The sequence below is a fragment of the Solea senegalensis genome, linkage group LG14 (genome assembly GCF_019176455.1).
Source record: "Solea senegalensis isolate Sse05_10M linkage group LG14, IFAPA_SoseM_1, whole genome shotgun sequence".
Taxonomy (NCBI): Eukaryota; Metazoa; Chordata; class Actinopteri; order Pleuronectiformes; family Soleidae; genus Solea; species Solea senegalensis.
Window position 1 is genome coordinate 15,416,004 of NC_058034.1, and position 14,901 is coordinate 15,430,904.

Consider the following 14,901-nt stretch of genomic DNA (forward strand, 5'->3'; position numbering starts at 1 on the left):
CAAACTCCATGCAGAAAGGCCCTTGTTCCAACCGGGGCTCGAACCCGGGTCTTCTCGCTGCAAGGCGAGAGTGCTAACCACTACACCATCGAAATGTTATTATTGTTATTATGGTTATTATTGTTGTTGTTATTATTAATAATATTAACAATGTCATGTGACTCAGAGCGCCATGTTGGCAGGAAAAGTTGGCCCCTGAAAAAGGAAGGTTGTTTTTCCTCCATATATAATCAATGAGAGAAGTTTCAGTTAATTGACTTTCAAACATCAGCTGTTTATTTATAACATCGCTGTCAAAGGCAAAGACACAAGATATAAAATGTAACCGCTTTAAAAACAGCCATAAGCCGTTCCATTTCTCTGAACAGAGCTGCATCACTGACAACCTCCTGCTAAAGTACCCTGTAAAACTCTTAAATATCCATCACAAATCTAAGCACAACATATAAAAAGTATATTCTTTGTATAAAAAAATATCAATATGCAGAATCTCGGCTTCATCCACACCTTGTACAAATCAAACCTGTGACTGTTCTATGTTAAAGGACCAGAAGTTACATGAATGTGATACACATTTGAACATGAATGTAAAGAAGAGATGTAAAGATTTTAGTGGTGGAAAAAAAGTCACAGGGGGTTTCACAGCTTCCTACAGCTGGACGACTGCTTGCTAGATTTACAGCACAGATGTTCACAGTAACACAGAGTTGTAGTCATGAATGTAGATGCACTGAACACATCGTTCAGTGTTATCATGACTTTAAACTCAACAATACTGGGATGTGTCAAAATATGGGTAAAGTCCCTGTTTACTCTGAAAGAAAAAGGACATGGCAGTTCAAGTTTTCAGTTGATTGTCATTTTCACATTAGAGGGCACAGACATTCAAAATGTCTGACAAAACAAGGGTTTATAGTTGATTTAATATGCATATATATAATGTGCAATTTACCACCTCAACCCAAAACATGCGCACACACACACACACACACACACACACACACACACACACACACACAGAAAACCTAACCAAACTGTAACCTCAATCTAACCACAATTCAAATCTTAGCCCTCAACTTAAACACTTCCTCAGATATGAGGCTGATGAAGTAACAAAAATCATACACACACTGATCAAACAAAGTTTGATGAGGTTCTGGTTCTGCTGCAGCTCGAAAGATGCATCATAGCGACCAATTGCCTTACATTGCTTTTCTATATTTAAGGACCAAATATCAGACTGAGCATTATTTTAGAAAAATGTACCTCTGTGTCGTCTGTGATACTTTGGGAGTTGTCCACACAGGTCAGCTTTGACCACTCTTTCTGCTCCACGACTGTTCTGTGCTTTTACTCGTGCGTGTTCCTATTTGCACTTCTTGTTCGCTTAACCTCTGGCATCATTATCATCATCATCATCATCATCACCGCATTCACCTTCAAGGCACAACCAAATCGTCCTTGCTCGGTGTGGGACAAGGTCAAGTGTGCTGACCACCCTGATTGAAGCTCCTTATCCTCTGTCCTTCATCACATTTGAAGCCTCTCTTGTGTTCCACCTCTATTAAGTCTAACTCTCGCTGGACCGTTTCAGGTAAGTCTGCTCTTTTGGCTCGTCACCAGCTTCAGCAGCTCCAAGCATCTCGGTTTCCCGGGACTTACAGAGTGCAAAGCCAGCCGTGATTTAGTGCAACAATCACGGGAGGTTTCAGCTTTAATCTTCAGTCATTTTATGGCCTTGCTGCCTGGCGTCTCCTCTGCGCCACAGTTTGAGGTTTGCCTGGCAGTCGCGGGCCGGGCCTTGGCCGGCTCAGGCGACGCTTTAGCGTTGTTGGAAAGGGCTTTGGCAGTCTCTGGACGTTTTTTGGACTCTTTTGTTGGCAGCGGAGTGGCGGCGGGCTCCCAGAGCAAAAACTCAAGCAGGAGTGTGTTGACAGCCTCGGGACACTCCATCATGACCATGTGACTGCCGTCCTCCAGCAATTTCAAGAAGGCCATTGGCAGGATCTGTCAAAGAGCAAAAAGGCTTACAGTCACTTCATATTTACTGTCAAAGCATGAGGCTTATCCAGAAGCTCTGCACAGTTGCCCACATGTTAGATTTTTTTCTCTTCCAGCAGTGAAATGGAGAGGAAGATATTTATTATTATTAAGTGTTAGGCCCTGAGTAAATAATGTACCAGGTGCAAATGAAGTTCAGACTTAGAGTAGCTTGTTAACTTCAATAGTTTTAATGGGAGGTGTGTTAAAGCTGTAGTGTGTAACTTTTACATTAAAATGTCCGCTACATTCAAACAGCATTGTCAAATGAGTTTAAATGTGTAAGCTTGGCGTGATTCTCTGTGTGTGTGACTGTCAGCGTTATGTTTTATTTTACATGACAACCGATGGGGAGTAAGCACAACAGCGACATCGTTCTAGTAAAACCAGATGGCTGCAAACAGTTGGACTACGGCTGAAAACCCCAGAAGTCCACAGGGAGCTATTGAAGTTCTGCACTGGAGTTTAAGTTGTTCAGAGTTCAGAAGAAGCAAAAAAAAAGAAAGAAAAAAGGAAACAATTCTGCAGACTTTCTGGAGAGGTAAAGTAATTGAGTCGACACAGAAGCCCTAAAGTTTAGGTCTGATTTCATAGTTAAGTTATTAGTTATAATTCATTGTTAAACCCATTAGATACATTTTTAAGCATTATTTTAATGTAACGTGAATGTGTGCATGTGTGAGACAAAATGGAAACACAGGAAGGATGAGATGGTTTCTAAATGTGCAAAACAAATAAAAACATTTTATTTGATCTTATCTCATTCCCTGTTTGGATCCTTTAATGTGGGGGAGGCTCGTTGATAGTGATGAAGTGTAGTTCCTGTACCTCTGCCATGCGCTGATCTTCTTCAATGGGCACAAACTTGTCGTGGATGCCATGAACCAGCAGGATGGGCACTGTGATTTCAGCGTGGTACACCTCGTCCCCCTCGGGCCAGTACTGTCCGCTCATCATAGCGCGCAGCACAAAGGACGACACATTAAAGGCATTGTTCTCTCTCAGCAGCTGCTTCTGCTTGGCACCCTGTTGAGCGAAGCCGGCCCTTTAGAGGAGAGAGCAGAGGAGATTCAGTGAATAACAAAACATCAGACGATGGAGGAAATAGAAGCAGAGTATAATCAGCCTCAGGAACATACAAAGATGTTTATATTCACTGTCATCCAGTATGATCATTTATTTTCATCATTTTATTTAACCTTCGTCCCTGGGCCTCTGCTCGAAAATTGAGCTCTATGTGAATTCTCTAGTTATCAAAATTAACACTTATAGTGTACACTTAGTGTAAGCATCACTGTATCATCAAATCTATCTTGTACAGTGATAAAAAAAAGAACAATAAATTCGAGAAGCTAATGAGTTTTAATTTAAATGCACTGTATGTAATTTCAGCTGCTATGGGTCTTGCTATCAAAAAACAATAACAGAGGTTTCTTGTTTGACGATGTCCTGAAGCAGCGTGGAATCATGGGAACTGTTGTCCAGGGAGAGCTTAGAGTTGTGACGTCATTAAAAAGTAACCAAAAGAGTGGTACGTTGCCTTAAATAGAAATACCTATTTGTATGTAGTGTTGGAAACATGTTTTGTAATGTAAGTGCAGTAATCAACATTAATCTTATAATTTTTAGACATTTGAAAGCAGAAATGTAACATATTCTTTCTTTGAAGTTGTATTTTACTGACCAGTTGTATTTTTGTTTTAGTTTATTACATGTGGAAACCAATGATATTGATATTTTCCTGTTTTCGTGTGTCTTACTTGAGAAAGATCCAGGCCAGCAGCGGGGAAAGACAGTGAAGGGCACAGCTGGGCAGGTTGAAGATGGAGCACAGACTTGGTTCCAAAGCTGTGGGGCCTCCTCCGTTGATCATCACCATTTTGTGGATCTGGTCTGGATACTCGTGGGCCAGAAATGTACAGAAGGACACGCTGTGGGGTAGATCAGAAGGCTGGTTAGAGGACACGTTGGTCACAATGGTGATATTTGTTGATGCTTGTTGTCCTTTTGTGGTGATTTAAAATCTGGTAAATTTGAAATTTTTTGGACAAGGTATATAGCATGTTGTATGCAAGAGAGAAAACCTTTAATTGAATACTTTCAGAACTACTATGAAACCTCTTGTGATCTCATATTTACCCATATGAATGTCCTATGAGAATATTCCTCTTGCGTGCATATCTCTTGAAGAGTAGTCTAATGTCCTCAGCCAGGGCATAGAACGTGTACGCAGCAGCTATCCGCGGTGCTGAGCTGGCTCCGTGACCTGCCAGGTCAAGAGCAATCACCTCGTAGCCAAGCTGTGAAAAGAAGTCCAACTGACTCCCCCAGATGTCCAACGAACCTCCTACTCCATGGATGAAGAACAGAGCCACGTCCGGATGTGTCCCTTTACAGGCCAGTATCTTCCTCTCACAGTCGATCACCACCGTGCGCTTGGGCTTCCGCCTGCGCTTCCTGGGTTGCTGGATCTGGTCAGTCTGTCCATCGGCAGGCGTCCCTCCTTCTCCTTCTGTTTCAGGTGCCCCGCTGTTTGCAGCTGTGACAGAGTCTGACCTAGGCTCATGGGTGCTGACAGCTGGAGGGGAGTTAGTGTGGTCTGCAAGTTCAGCCTCTACAGTAGTGTTAGGTTCTTTCTTTCCATTCTGGCAGGTTTTCAACTTTGCGTCCGCCGTGTCACTCAAGTTCTCAATGTATAATTGTCCATTCCGATATACTGTGATCTTTCTTTTGCAGCTGATACTCCCGCCCTGCGCAGTGGGTTCCTCCACTACTGGCCGGTCAGGAACGATGTGTCGAACCCTCAGGACGCGTCCTGGTTTGACCTCCACAAACTCATAGCCATCAGCAGGTTCGGAGGTTTCTACGGGAACCACAACGTTGGCAGACTTTGAGGTCATGCAGCAGAGAAGACCTTCCATAAAGCTGGTCAGCATGGCTACCAGTCTGGAGGGAGTAGATTTATAGAAATGAATAAAATAGGGATGCAGAAGAGCAAACGCACATTATGTTTCAAAGGGGAGTAAACTCTGTTGAACTTAAAGCTGCCATGTTCAGCTTTAACATTTTACAACACAACTCTCTCTGTGTTTCTTAGTATAGTAATTATTATAATTATTATATATATAATAATTCAAAGCGCCCACGAAACTTACAAAACAAAACTCAACTCTACTTCTCAAATAACTTGGTCCTTCCACAGTTTGACAGGATAGACACTTCTTGTCCCCACCCCCACCTTGTTCTGCTGCTGTATACACAAAAGCTCCCTCAATAAAGTCTGGTAGTTTTACTTTGACAGGATGTATAATACAAATAATGTTAGATTGTTTCTGTTCATGAAGACAAATAAGACAATAACATCATCAACAATGACAAAAAATCTCCAAACGTGACGCACTGCAGCTTTAAGGTCACTGCTTCCCTAAGTGTTGTTATTGGCAATTTAATTATATACACACACTATAGCCTTCTCAGTTATGCCCAAAATGGTCATTTAAATCTTCTCCCTCTTTTTCAGCTTCTCCGTTCATCTGCCTGTCTCTTGTCCTCCTTCATAACATCCATGAACCTCCTCTTTTCCTGAAGGCCCGATTCTGAAAATGGTAATCGAAATCATTTAGATTAAAAATGTGTTCATGTTTGTAGATACCTGGTAATGTGCAAATCTGTTTTTTTGCAGGATGACTGGGGCAACAATCACTGATCTACATGTGTTTGGTAAGTGTCAGGGATGTGACAGTAACGTACCGTATATGACTATCTCTCACTCCTGAATTTGTAGGGTCAGGAGTGAGAACTCCACAAAGAGTCTCGTGAGTTGAGGCTTGTTTGTCAGTGAATAAAAATCTTGTCTCTCTAACGTTGGCTTTGCCGATGGACATGGTGACCTGTTGTTCCGTGTGTATCCTTATTCTATAAGTAGAATAAATAATGGTTCAATCTAAATTATTTGCCACTTGGTTTTTACAAATACGACATTACTGAGTTTATGTATTCAGTCAAATGCACTGTACCCATTAAATACCTTACATTTAAAGCAAACATGTATGTTACTGTTTAAAGCCAATTTAAATAAAAACAATGACCTAAACAACAGCAAAAGAACAAAACAAATGAAATGTACTTGTTGTTGATGCCCCATTCAAAGCCCTCCACAAGTACATTCTGGCATCTAATTACATTTTAAACCCTTGCAACTTTGTGTCGGACTCACGGAGCAGCATCTACCATCAGTGCAGCCTTTGGGATATTAATAGACGGGGACAGTAATAGCCGTGCGAGTTAAAGCTGCCCTGTCATGTGATCCTTCTGCAGCAGCCTACTGTATATCAACATGTGGTCAGTCAGAGGGACACGAAAACCAGCAATAATTTGTGGTGTGATTTAAAGAGAATGGACTGAGGATTATGCATGATTAAAATTTTGTAACCCATATTAAAGAATAGAGGAAGAGAACACGCTCACTCACACATTCATGTGGTCATAGTCATGAAAGTGCTCATTTTATTCGTAGTGTGATGACATAACATGTGCACACCATTAATGTATATGAATTGGCTTCTCTCCATCGTTCTAATGAATGGATGAATCGACGTACACAATGCACATTCAACTCATTCAACAGGCAAACTCTACGGGATCTTAGCTTTTCAGTCGATTACCAGCCATGGCAACAGCAGAGAAGACAAACAAGGTCTCTCTCTGCTGGTGGTATAATCCTAACATACTGTTGCTCCGCTCCCTGCTAAAGGGATTATTCTCTGTGTCTACACAACACAATCTGTCTGTCGCTCACTGAAAACAACCACACTGTTTGGCATCACTTTTACCCTCAGTGTGATTTGTTGCATCTTTTTCAGCACTGCTGCTTTCATCAGCCAAATGCAAATACAGTGTCAGAGAGCATTCCTGCTCAATGTTCTCATGCCTTTTTTTTTGCTTATTCTTGCACATCCTTTATCCAAATAGCAGTGATGTGCAGTGCTGTATGTGCACTACACATGTGCAAGTCATGTAGGCTGAGCAGGCCATTCTGGTATCACTAGGGCATGGCAGAGGCACATCTAATATTGTTCAGACACAATGTGTGAGCTGTTATACTTTTTAATGTCCTGTTTATTGTGTTTCAATTTAAACACGAATCCTACTTATTCAGTGTATGTTACGCTGATGTGATCTCAATCAGTCCAAAATCCTTTATCTACCCTTAAAATATCCATCCATCCATCCTCGCTGCTGAAGTTGGAGAAGAAACATCATCAACGTCATCAACTCAGCTTGATAACAGACTGATTGACTTTGTGATGTCCTTGTGTACGACCTTCTGTCCTGCCACAAATATCATACACCAACACTAGGTCAAGCCTCTTCTTTTTGGTGTCAGTCATGCATCATTTATTAAACAGCAGCAGATCAGTGTTTGTGAGATTCATTGATGATTTGATAATGTCCAACCACTGTCACAACTGAGAGACATGTTGATATTTCATTTTACCAATGATCTAATGAGGTAAAATATATTTAACACATGTCAGACACAATCACAGTGGGTATTGATGCTCAGAAAAGACCACAGAGCGTTTTAAGACCCTCGCTTACTGCATTTGCTGCCATCACTTCTGTCATGTCAGTCAGTCTAGCTGTCACTTTGAATGGTCTACAACAAAACTAATGAAGCACACTGCAGCTATGGATGAAAATGAAATATTTGTTTAAGCATTCACTCACAGATTTAGCTGCAAAAAAGTTGCATTAGAGCCTTTGTGCTGAGTAGAATTCATTTAAAATTAAACGTGTTTTGTGTATTTTGAGTAAAGTATAATGGATTAAATATAATGGACATTTTTGACATTATGTAAATTGAGCAAAGGGGAATCAATAGGTAGGGTTGAAGACAAAGGAACCACCTGCTGTCTCTATTTTCTTGCCTCTTCCTTTCACTCATTACAGTAAAAGCAGAAATAAAAAAGAGAACCTACCTCTGCGTAATATATGTGGTTTTCTTCTGAGGCACCACTGAGGAAGAGCTATAATCTGTCAGTCAATCCACTTATCTAATTTATCTGGATTCTGTTGTCCTTTCGGTCGCCTCCCCATGGCAGCCACTGTCAGGCTGACTGCATGCATATCTTTTTACAGATGGTTTAAAAAGTAGTTCCATGTACTGGTTTTCACACACTCGTCTGATGATAACATTGCAGAACTGAACCACTGTCTCCTCCTGGTTGATCCATGTGTGGGTGTGAAGAGCTGCCGCTGCCCCCTGCTGCTCCTCCTGCTCCTGCTCCTCCTGCTGCTGCTGCTGCTCCTGCTGTGACGACAGACAGTCATGGGGAGGTACAGTGCAAATCTGTTCAGGTGTTGACTAAACCTTTTCAAATATTATGTAAAAAATTCATACATATTAAATGTGTATCCATGAACGTCATTTCAGGGACCCCTGACCCCCCTTAATAAGTTACATTGACAATTTATTTTCTAATTCATCAACCATACACACATACAGTGTATATGTTTGTTAAAGTCAAACATATTTCTACAAATTAAATAAACTTTAAGGAATATAAGGCAATTAAATCGGCATTAACATGAAAACACAGAACACAACCTTCTGCCTGGTGTATAAAGTTGAAATTTAAAATGTCTACACTAGAAGTGTACAGAATAAAATGTATCATTCAAAGTGTATTGGTATAGCATTTAAAATGTAAAACCAGGAGCTTCACATAAAGCAGCCTAAAGCTGTATAAGAATAGAAATCATGCAAAAACGAGACATGAGAAAAGACCAGGTTGCAAACAGGAGACACTAGAGGTAGAGAGTTGTACTGTATAAGCAGAAATTAAAGCTGCAAGCAGCAGGTGGCGCTATGCCCTTGACTCAGTTTTAATGTGCTGATGATTTGTGGCCTGGGCCTCCTATCTCATGTGTGGAGTTTTTAACAGATCGGTCAATATACAGCAAAGTTACAGGCCACTTCCTGTTTTTTGGCAAAATGGTGGCTAAATTAATCAAAATTAAAAAAAACTTCTCTTGTGTCACGTACCTGTTTTTGAGCCACTGGGTCAATGTATGGCAAAGATACAGGACACTTGTTGTTTCATGGCGAAAGGTGAAAAAAATGTGTTCCCATAGCTACGCCCATTTTAAATCTGCAAGACCATTTGATAGCTTCTCATCTTGTATCTAGTACAAATTGACATGTGTTTTTTTTTTGTTATGTTGGTATGATTATTGTACTCAGATGATTCCGTTTTTTGTTCATTTACAAAATGTGCAAATCACCAAAATGTATGTCAAATTCATAATGGACGACTTCCTGTTGAGTTCAGGCCATAGACCCGATATACTTTTTTGTGTGTCTTGGATGGTGACACGTTTCCACCAAGTTAGGTGAATTTTGGTGCAACTAGTATTGGCTTTGTTGTGTGAGCCATTTCTACGTATTTCCCTTATTTTAATAAAAAAATGTTTAAAAGTGAAAGTCAAAACCAGACTTATAGTGAGTCTGTTTTGAAAATATCAGTAAAGCTCCTGTGTATCAGTTATTCTCCGAGTTCATCAGGTGTGGAGCAGATCAACGTCATTTGTCCGTCGCCTGTGTTCGCCTTATTGATTGGAAACCTACCACGTGGACGCATGCTTCGGCCAATGGGCGTTCTCGGGGCGGGGCCATGAAGCATCGCTACCATCACGCTAGACGAAGGAGTCCTGTCTAACTTGCTCTGCTAACTCATGCCGTGACAATTTTACGTTTCCTTTTGTAGTCGTGTCCCCAGTTTCCATAGACACTTGGATTTATGATGGAAACAACTAATTGTTCGTGAAGGCTGCTGTTGTTTTACGCCAAGCAGACTCGTTAAGGACATTGATTTGCTTTAAACTAGCCGGGAAGAGCTAGCGCGGCTAATCATTACATACTCACACACTGCCTGCCACCACATCCAGCAAAACGGACAACACGAGTCCACAAGTCGGCGTTTGGACGTTCCTGGAACTGCAATGGAGAAGGTGCGTGTCCTCACATTTGAAACGTATTCTTCACATTCTACATTGCACTGATAAGAGCGAGGCTGCTAAGTGACTGCTAGCTGTTAGCCACACCTGCTCCCCCTGTTAAGACACACAAACCAAGGCCAAGCCGGCATCGTCTTGTGCTGACTTGATCATTTAAAACCGCTGGTCGTACAGTGTGTGATATTGTCACCAGTATAGTTACCAAAGTTTAATGGGGATGTAATGAGGGAGAGGAACAGACCCTAATTATAGCGAGCAGGGGCTGCTAAAGAAGAGGGAACGCCCAGCATGTTATCATGCTGTCACAGTCAGTAACAGTGAAACCTCCGCCTGTCAAACACCTGCTCACAACACACGTCACAGGTGACAAGGATTTCGTAAAGGTAGACACGATTGTCCATCCTCACGATATTTTTGCGATAATGGCTGCACAGTATCGGCTACCCAGAAGATATGTGGTATGTGTAATAAACAAACAAATATTTACCAAAAGCCAGAGAAATTGAATGGGATTGCCTTCATACTACCTGCCTTTAAACAATTTGTTAAATTGCCCTCAGGGGGCGCTGTAGAGTCACTACAGCAACCAAGACTATACAAGAAGTCTGTCTTATTAAATGCAGTTTCCATTTTAAATTCCTAAGTCCTTGGTCTTTATTATCTGTATAGACTATGTTTTTATTGTGACTGTTGTTACATTATCATTCATTTGGTGTGTTTGTTTAGACCAACCTTTTAAGTCAGTGCCATATTTTCACATCTATGGATAATAATGCATGTATTATAAAGCTATGAACACACGTTAGAGGTCAATAACTTGGTTTGATAAAAAGTAGACTCATTGTAGAGGACAGGCAGACCAATGTTGATGAAAGAAGATACATCTTACAAACTTCACCCTTTTCCAACAGGCGGATTTCTTGAAAGGACTTCCTGTCTACAACAAGAGCAACTTCAGCAGGTTTCATGCAGACTCTGTTTGTAAAGCATCTGTAAGTAGCGTATATCATCTTTAACTCTACAACTGTCTTTTTTGCAAATATCAAGATTGGAAATGCTTTGATTATTACCTTATGAGCAAATACTCAGTAATGATACATAAACTCTCTGTCCCATGTAATAGAATCGGAGGCCGTCTGTGTATCTTCCAACACGCGAATACCCCTCTGAACAAAGTAAGTGCCACTCTCACTATAGATGGTAATAGTCATGAACACAGTCATGAACAGAGGTCTTTTCTGTGGTGAATCACTAGCTGTGTTTACATGGACACAAGTAAAAGTCTGATTGTAATAAAAATATGTCATGTAAACATGCCACTCCGAATACTCTGATCTGATGCAGCCTATTCTGAAATAAATTTTATTCAGAGCGAGGCGGCTGGATGTCCAAGGGCCGGATTTGACTTCAGCCATTTTTCATATACATATTACATATTTCCAGGTGTATATATACAGGTATAGGACACCAAAAGTTATAGGCAAACCTAATTCAAAGATTTTCTGTCCCAGTCCGTCCCTGGCCATAAATAATGCATTATAAAATTGAAACAAAGCTGTGGGCCGTATAAAGTCTGATCACGGCCCGTTGGCCGGACTTAGTGCTATCACATGTTTGATCCACATAAATGTGAATGGATACATTCAATGTTCACATTGACCAGGTATACACATGTGTTGAATTGTTTTAGTAAAGTTTTAGGCATTATTTGTTACAAAGATTCTGACTCTTTGTCCTGCAGTTATTGTAACAGAGAAAACCAACATCCTCTTGCGTTACCTCCATCAGCAGTGGGACAAAAAGGTGAGTTTGTGCTACTCTTTAGAGTATACCTAATTTAACTGGTTTCATTTATTGACAAAAAAACCCTCATAACACAATGATCATCAACCTTTGGTCTTGATTATTATTGAATGTAATCTGTGTTACATTTTCTGATTCCTGTATTATCCTTTGTGTCAAACAGAATGCTGCAAAGAAAAGGGAACAGGAACAAGGAGAGGGCGACAGCCCGGCTCCCCCGAGGAAGATCGCCCGGACAGATAGCCAAGAAATGAATGAGGACTCATAAGTGTATATATGTGTGTTTGAGTGTGTGTGTGTGTGTGTGTGTGCGTGTCTGTGTTTGTGTGTTTGTGTACACACAAGGCATAGCCAATAGAGCTCCAGTAGCTGATGTTACGCAATCCTTTCACCCAACACTCAACGCCACTTTGGCAGGAAGCTGCACTGTTTAAATCCATAGATGTGTACAGTGCTGTTCAAGAGGCCATCATTAGACTTGTTGTTGTAGCAGTGCTATATTGACCATACACTATCATTATATCTCAATGACTTACGTTATAGAAACATATCTAGGAAATATGGGAAACATGAAAAAAACTAAATTCTACAGGTTTAAGTGTCAAGAATTTAGTGTGAACTAAAAACAATCCCACGACCCTGGCTCTCCTCAAACCGGCGTGGAACTCTACATAATGATAATTGATGAAACCTGTGTTTGTTCTACTAGTTCATGTCGGCAAACATCTGATTTGAAAAAGAGCATTACATACACATGTTGTATGAGTTCAAGTGACACAATGTTGGACTACAACCTTCAGAAAATATTATTATAATGGTACATCAACTTCCAACTGGGTGAATAGCACCCTCATCAAATCCCCTGGACAGGTCCGCATCACCTCTATTGGCTACATATCGCTCTGTGGATTTAAAGAGCGGAGTGAACTCTGACGGCTTGAAACTGGCACTTGTGTCGTCCATGTTTGCCGGAGGTTTTCTTGTCAAGAATGGTGGTGTAAACAAACTTGAGTCACGTGACATTCGGAGCTCTATATAAACAAACAAAAGAAGGAATATCTCTTTTGAATGCAGACATCTGTTCTTTCTCTACTGTGGCAGGATTCCTCTCCTGGCACGGAATTTAAGAATAACTCATGATTTTGGAAGGAACAAGTAACCATTCAAGGTCTAATGTGTAGCAATTAGTAGCATCTGATGGTGAGACTGCAGATTGTAACAATGCCCAAATGGGTTTAGGGAACTACAGTGGCCTTCTCATACCAGAAAGTATGTAATTTAACCTTCTGCTTTAAAATCCATTCAACCGGCTGTAGAAACAAAGTGGTCTGTGTAAATCAAGGCCCTTACCTTAAAGTAAGGATCTCTCTTTTTTTTATTATTACTACCTTTGCATAGTATATTCTGCCTCCTAAATGTTACACATTGGACCTTTTTAAAGGTGTAAAGATAAAGCAGTTGAAAAGATGTCGCACTCAGGCCGCGTTCACACTGGATACAAGCGTCACCGAACGTCCTTGCTTTTCATTAGGCACATATTAACCGACGAGAGCGTCCACACTGCCTGTGTGTGACGTGCACTTCAGGGTTTAAGCCGTCATGCTCGGCACACGTGTTCAGTGTGGACCTGGCGCCATTGAAAGTAAGGGAACGTTATACATATGTTTATTTAATTAATGTAGGCTATTCCCTGTGTGAGTTAGTGTACAAATGTGTATAAGTTTGTGTGCATGCATCTGTTGTACAGTATGTGTGAGAAGAATGGAAAAAGTCAGTAGATGTAAAATCAGAGATGGACTCAACAGAGGAAGTTACCATTAAAATCTGTCTCATAACTGTTACATGACTTGTGTAGCCTCCTGGAGAGTCTGTCCTGATTTGTGCAAAGATAATGTTTTGTTACTGTTTTAATTTTATTATAAGTTTAATTTTTAAATTTTTTTTTTTTTTTGAATATTGGCAACGAGCTTCCTGCCAGCCACAGTGCCCAAGTTTCACTGCCCACTCTGCAGCCACATGGGGGCATTGCAACATTTCTCCACACTGTTTGAATGAGCAGAACCAAGGATGCACTGTGAAGAACAGCACAAAGTAGAACCAACTCTTCCCCCCTTGATGTGTGTCTATGGTGAATATGCATATCTTCGTTCTATTCTGGGACTTGTGCTGCTAGAATAAATGTTGTTAGGGTGTCTCGGAGAAATATTTCTTACACGCATATTTTTAGCACCATCTTCTGCCCAGTCAAAGCTAGTAAGAACAGGTTTAGTCTTTCTGTGATCGAGGGATGTGAAAGACAAAAGAAGGAAAACGTTGCAGACAAATGTGAAATGTGAATGTTTGTTGGGAGATTTCAGTTGTGCCACCTGAACGAAACAGATGGTGAAGAAAAGTGAAAAATGATTAGTTTGTCTGTAAATAATTACAAATAACACATGGAAAATATCATTGTCTCTGCCTTTTTGTAAAATAAGACACATTTGTGGAGACGGAAGAAAATCGAATTCATGAAAGTTAATAAGATGAGAAGCCCCAGTGCCCTGTCAGTATTTTCTTGCATGTTGATGTTTTCACGACTGGGTCTTGTGTTCCTGGACCAGTAATAGAACGTGCGGGGAGTTGGGCTTGATGTGTTGTCTCCTGTTATGAATATGGAAGGTATCGTTCTAGAAGCCTCACAACCTGTTGTCATGCTTCAGAACTTTGCTCCCCGGTGTCAGGGCCGGGGTCGTTGTGACGGTTTGCACGGTTTGTTGTCTGAAAACTGGTTTAGATGAACAGCTGCCATCCTGCCTTGTTCCACAGATTCAGTTAGAGAACTTAAAGCTTTTTTTTAATGTTCTGAGCACTGCCCTCGTATCAGTTGACACTCAGTGTGGGTTGATATGTGTGTGGTCAGTCATCTGCCTGCCTACATGGAATCAACAAAAAATCATAAGCTTCTGCATTTGAGACTAAGCCTCGCTCCATCTCATGTGTGTTTGACAAAACGTGTTCTTTTTAGCTTTGCTGAAATAAAACTGGATTGAAACTGGATTT

General features: G+C 40.8%; 2 protein-coding genes across 5 annotated transcripts; one reads left to right on the top strand and one right to left on the bottom strand.

Annotated features, from left to right (window-relative positions):
• Nucleotides 1–253: 253 nt before the first annotated feature.
• On the bottom strand, nucleotides 254–8,369 carry abhd8b (abhydrolase domain containing 8b). 4 transcript variants are annotated; one of them, XM_044043145.1, is made up of 7 exons: nucleotides 8,022–8,369; nucleotides 5,791–5,955; nucleotides 5,502–5,636; nucleotides 4,180–4,986; nucleotides 3,801–3,971; nucleotides 2,869–3,085; nucleotides 254–2,007 (listed from the first exon to the last, which is right to left on the bottom strand). In XM_044043145.1, exons 3-7 carry the CDS (start codon nucleotides 5,534–5,536, stop codon nucleotides 1,726–1,728), a joined length of 1,512 nt encoding a protein of 503 aa, XP_043899080.1. In that variant the 5' UTR covers nucleotides 5,537–5,636; nucleotides 5,791–5,955; nucleotides 8,022–8,369; the 3' UTR covers nucleotides 254–1,725. The 4 variants fall into 4 exon arrangements, with proteins under 4 accessions (XP_043899080.1, XP_043899079.1, XP_043899078.1 ...); XM_044043144.1 differs by lacking the exon at nucleotides 5,791–5,955; XM_044043143.1 differs by having other exon boundaries at nucleotides 5,502–5,955.
• Nucleotides 8,370–9,459: 1,090 nt separating this feature from the next.
• dda1 (DET1 and DDB1 associated 1) lies at nucleotides 9,460–14,898 on the top strand. The gene is made up of 5 exons (XM_044043147.1): nucleotides 9,460–10,053; nucleotides 10,971–11,051; nucleotides 11,183–11,234; nucleotides 11,801–11,862; nucleotides 12,026–14,898. The coding sequence occupies exons 1-5, from the start codon at nucleotides 10,045–10,047 to the stop codon at nucleotides 12,128–12,130; spliced, it is 309 nt and encodes a 102-aa protein (XP_043899082.1). The 5' UTR covers nucleotides 9,460–10,044; the 3' UTR covers nucleotides 12,131–14,898.
• The last annotated feature ends 3 nt before the right edge of the window (nucleotides 14,899–14,901 follow it).

Excerpts from the sequence above, each read along its gene's own strand:
- abhd8b (XM_044043144.1), bottom strand. The coding sequence starts at position 5,536 with ATGACCATTTTGGGCATAACTGAGAAGGCTATAGT. Across the intron at positions 4,987-5,501 it reads ATAACTGAGAAGGCTATAGT|ACTGGTAGCCATGCTGACCA; the intron begins GTGTGTATATAA and ends TACTCCCTCCAG. Across the intron at positions 2,008-2,868 it reads AAGATCAGCGCATGGCAGAG|ATCCTGCCAATGGCCTTCTT; the intron begins GTACAGGAACTA and ends GCTCTTTGACAG.
- dda1 (XM_044043147.1), top strand. Across the intron at positions 11,235-11,800 it reads CGAATACCCCTCTGAACAAA|TTATTGTAACAGAGAAAACC; the intron begins GTAAGTGCCACT and ends TTTGTCCTGCAG. Across the intron at positions 11,863-12,025 it reads ATCAGCAGTGGGACAAAAAG|AATGCTGCAAAGAAAAGGGA; the intron begins GTGAGTTTGTGC and ends TGTGTCAAACAG.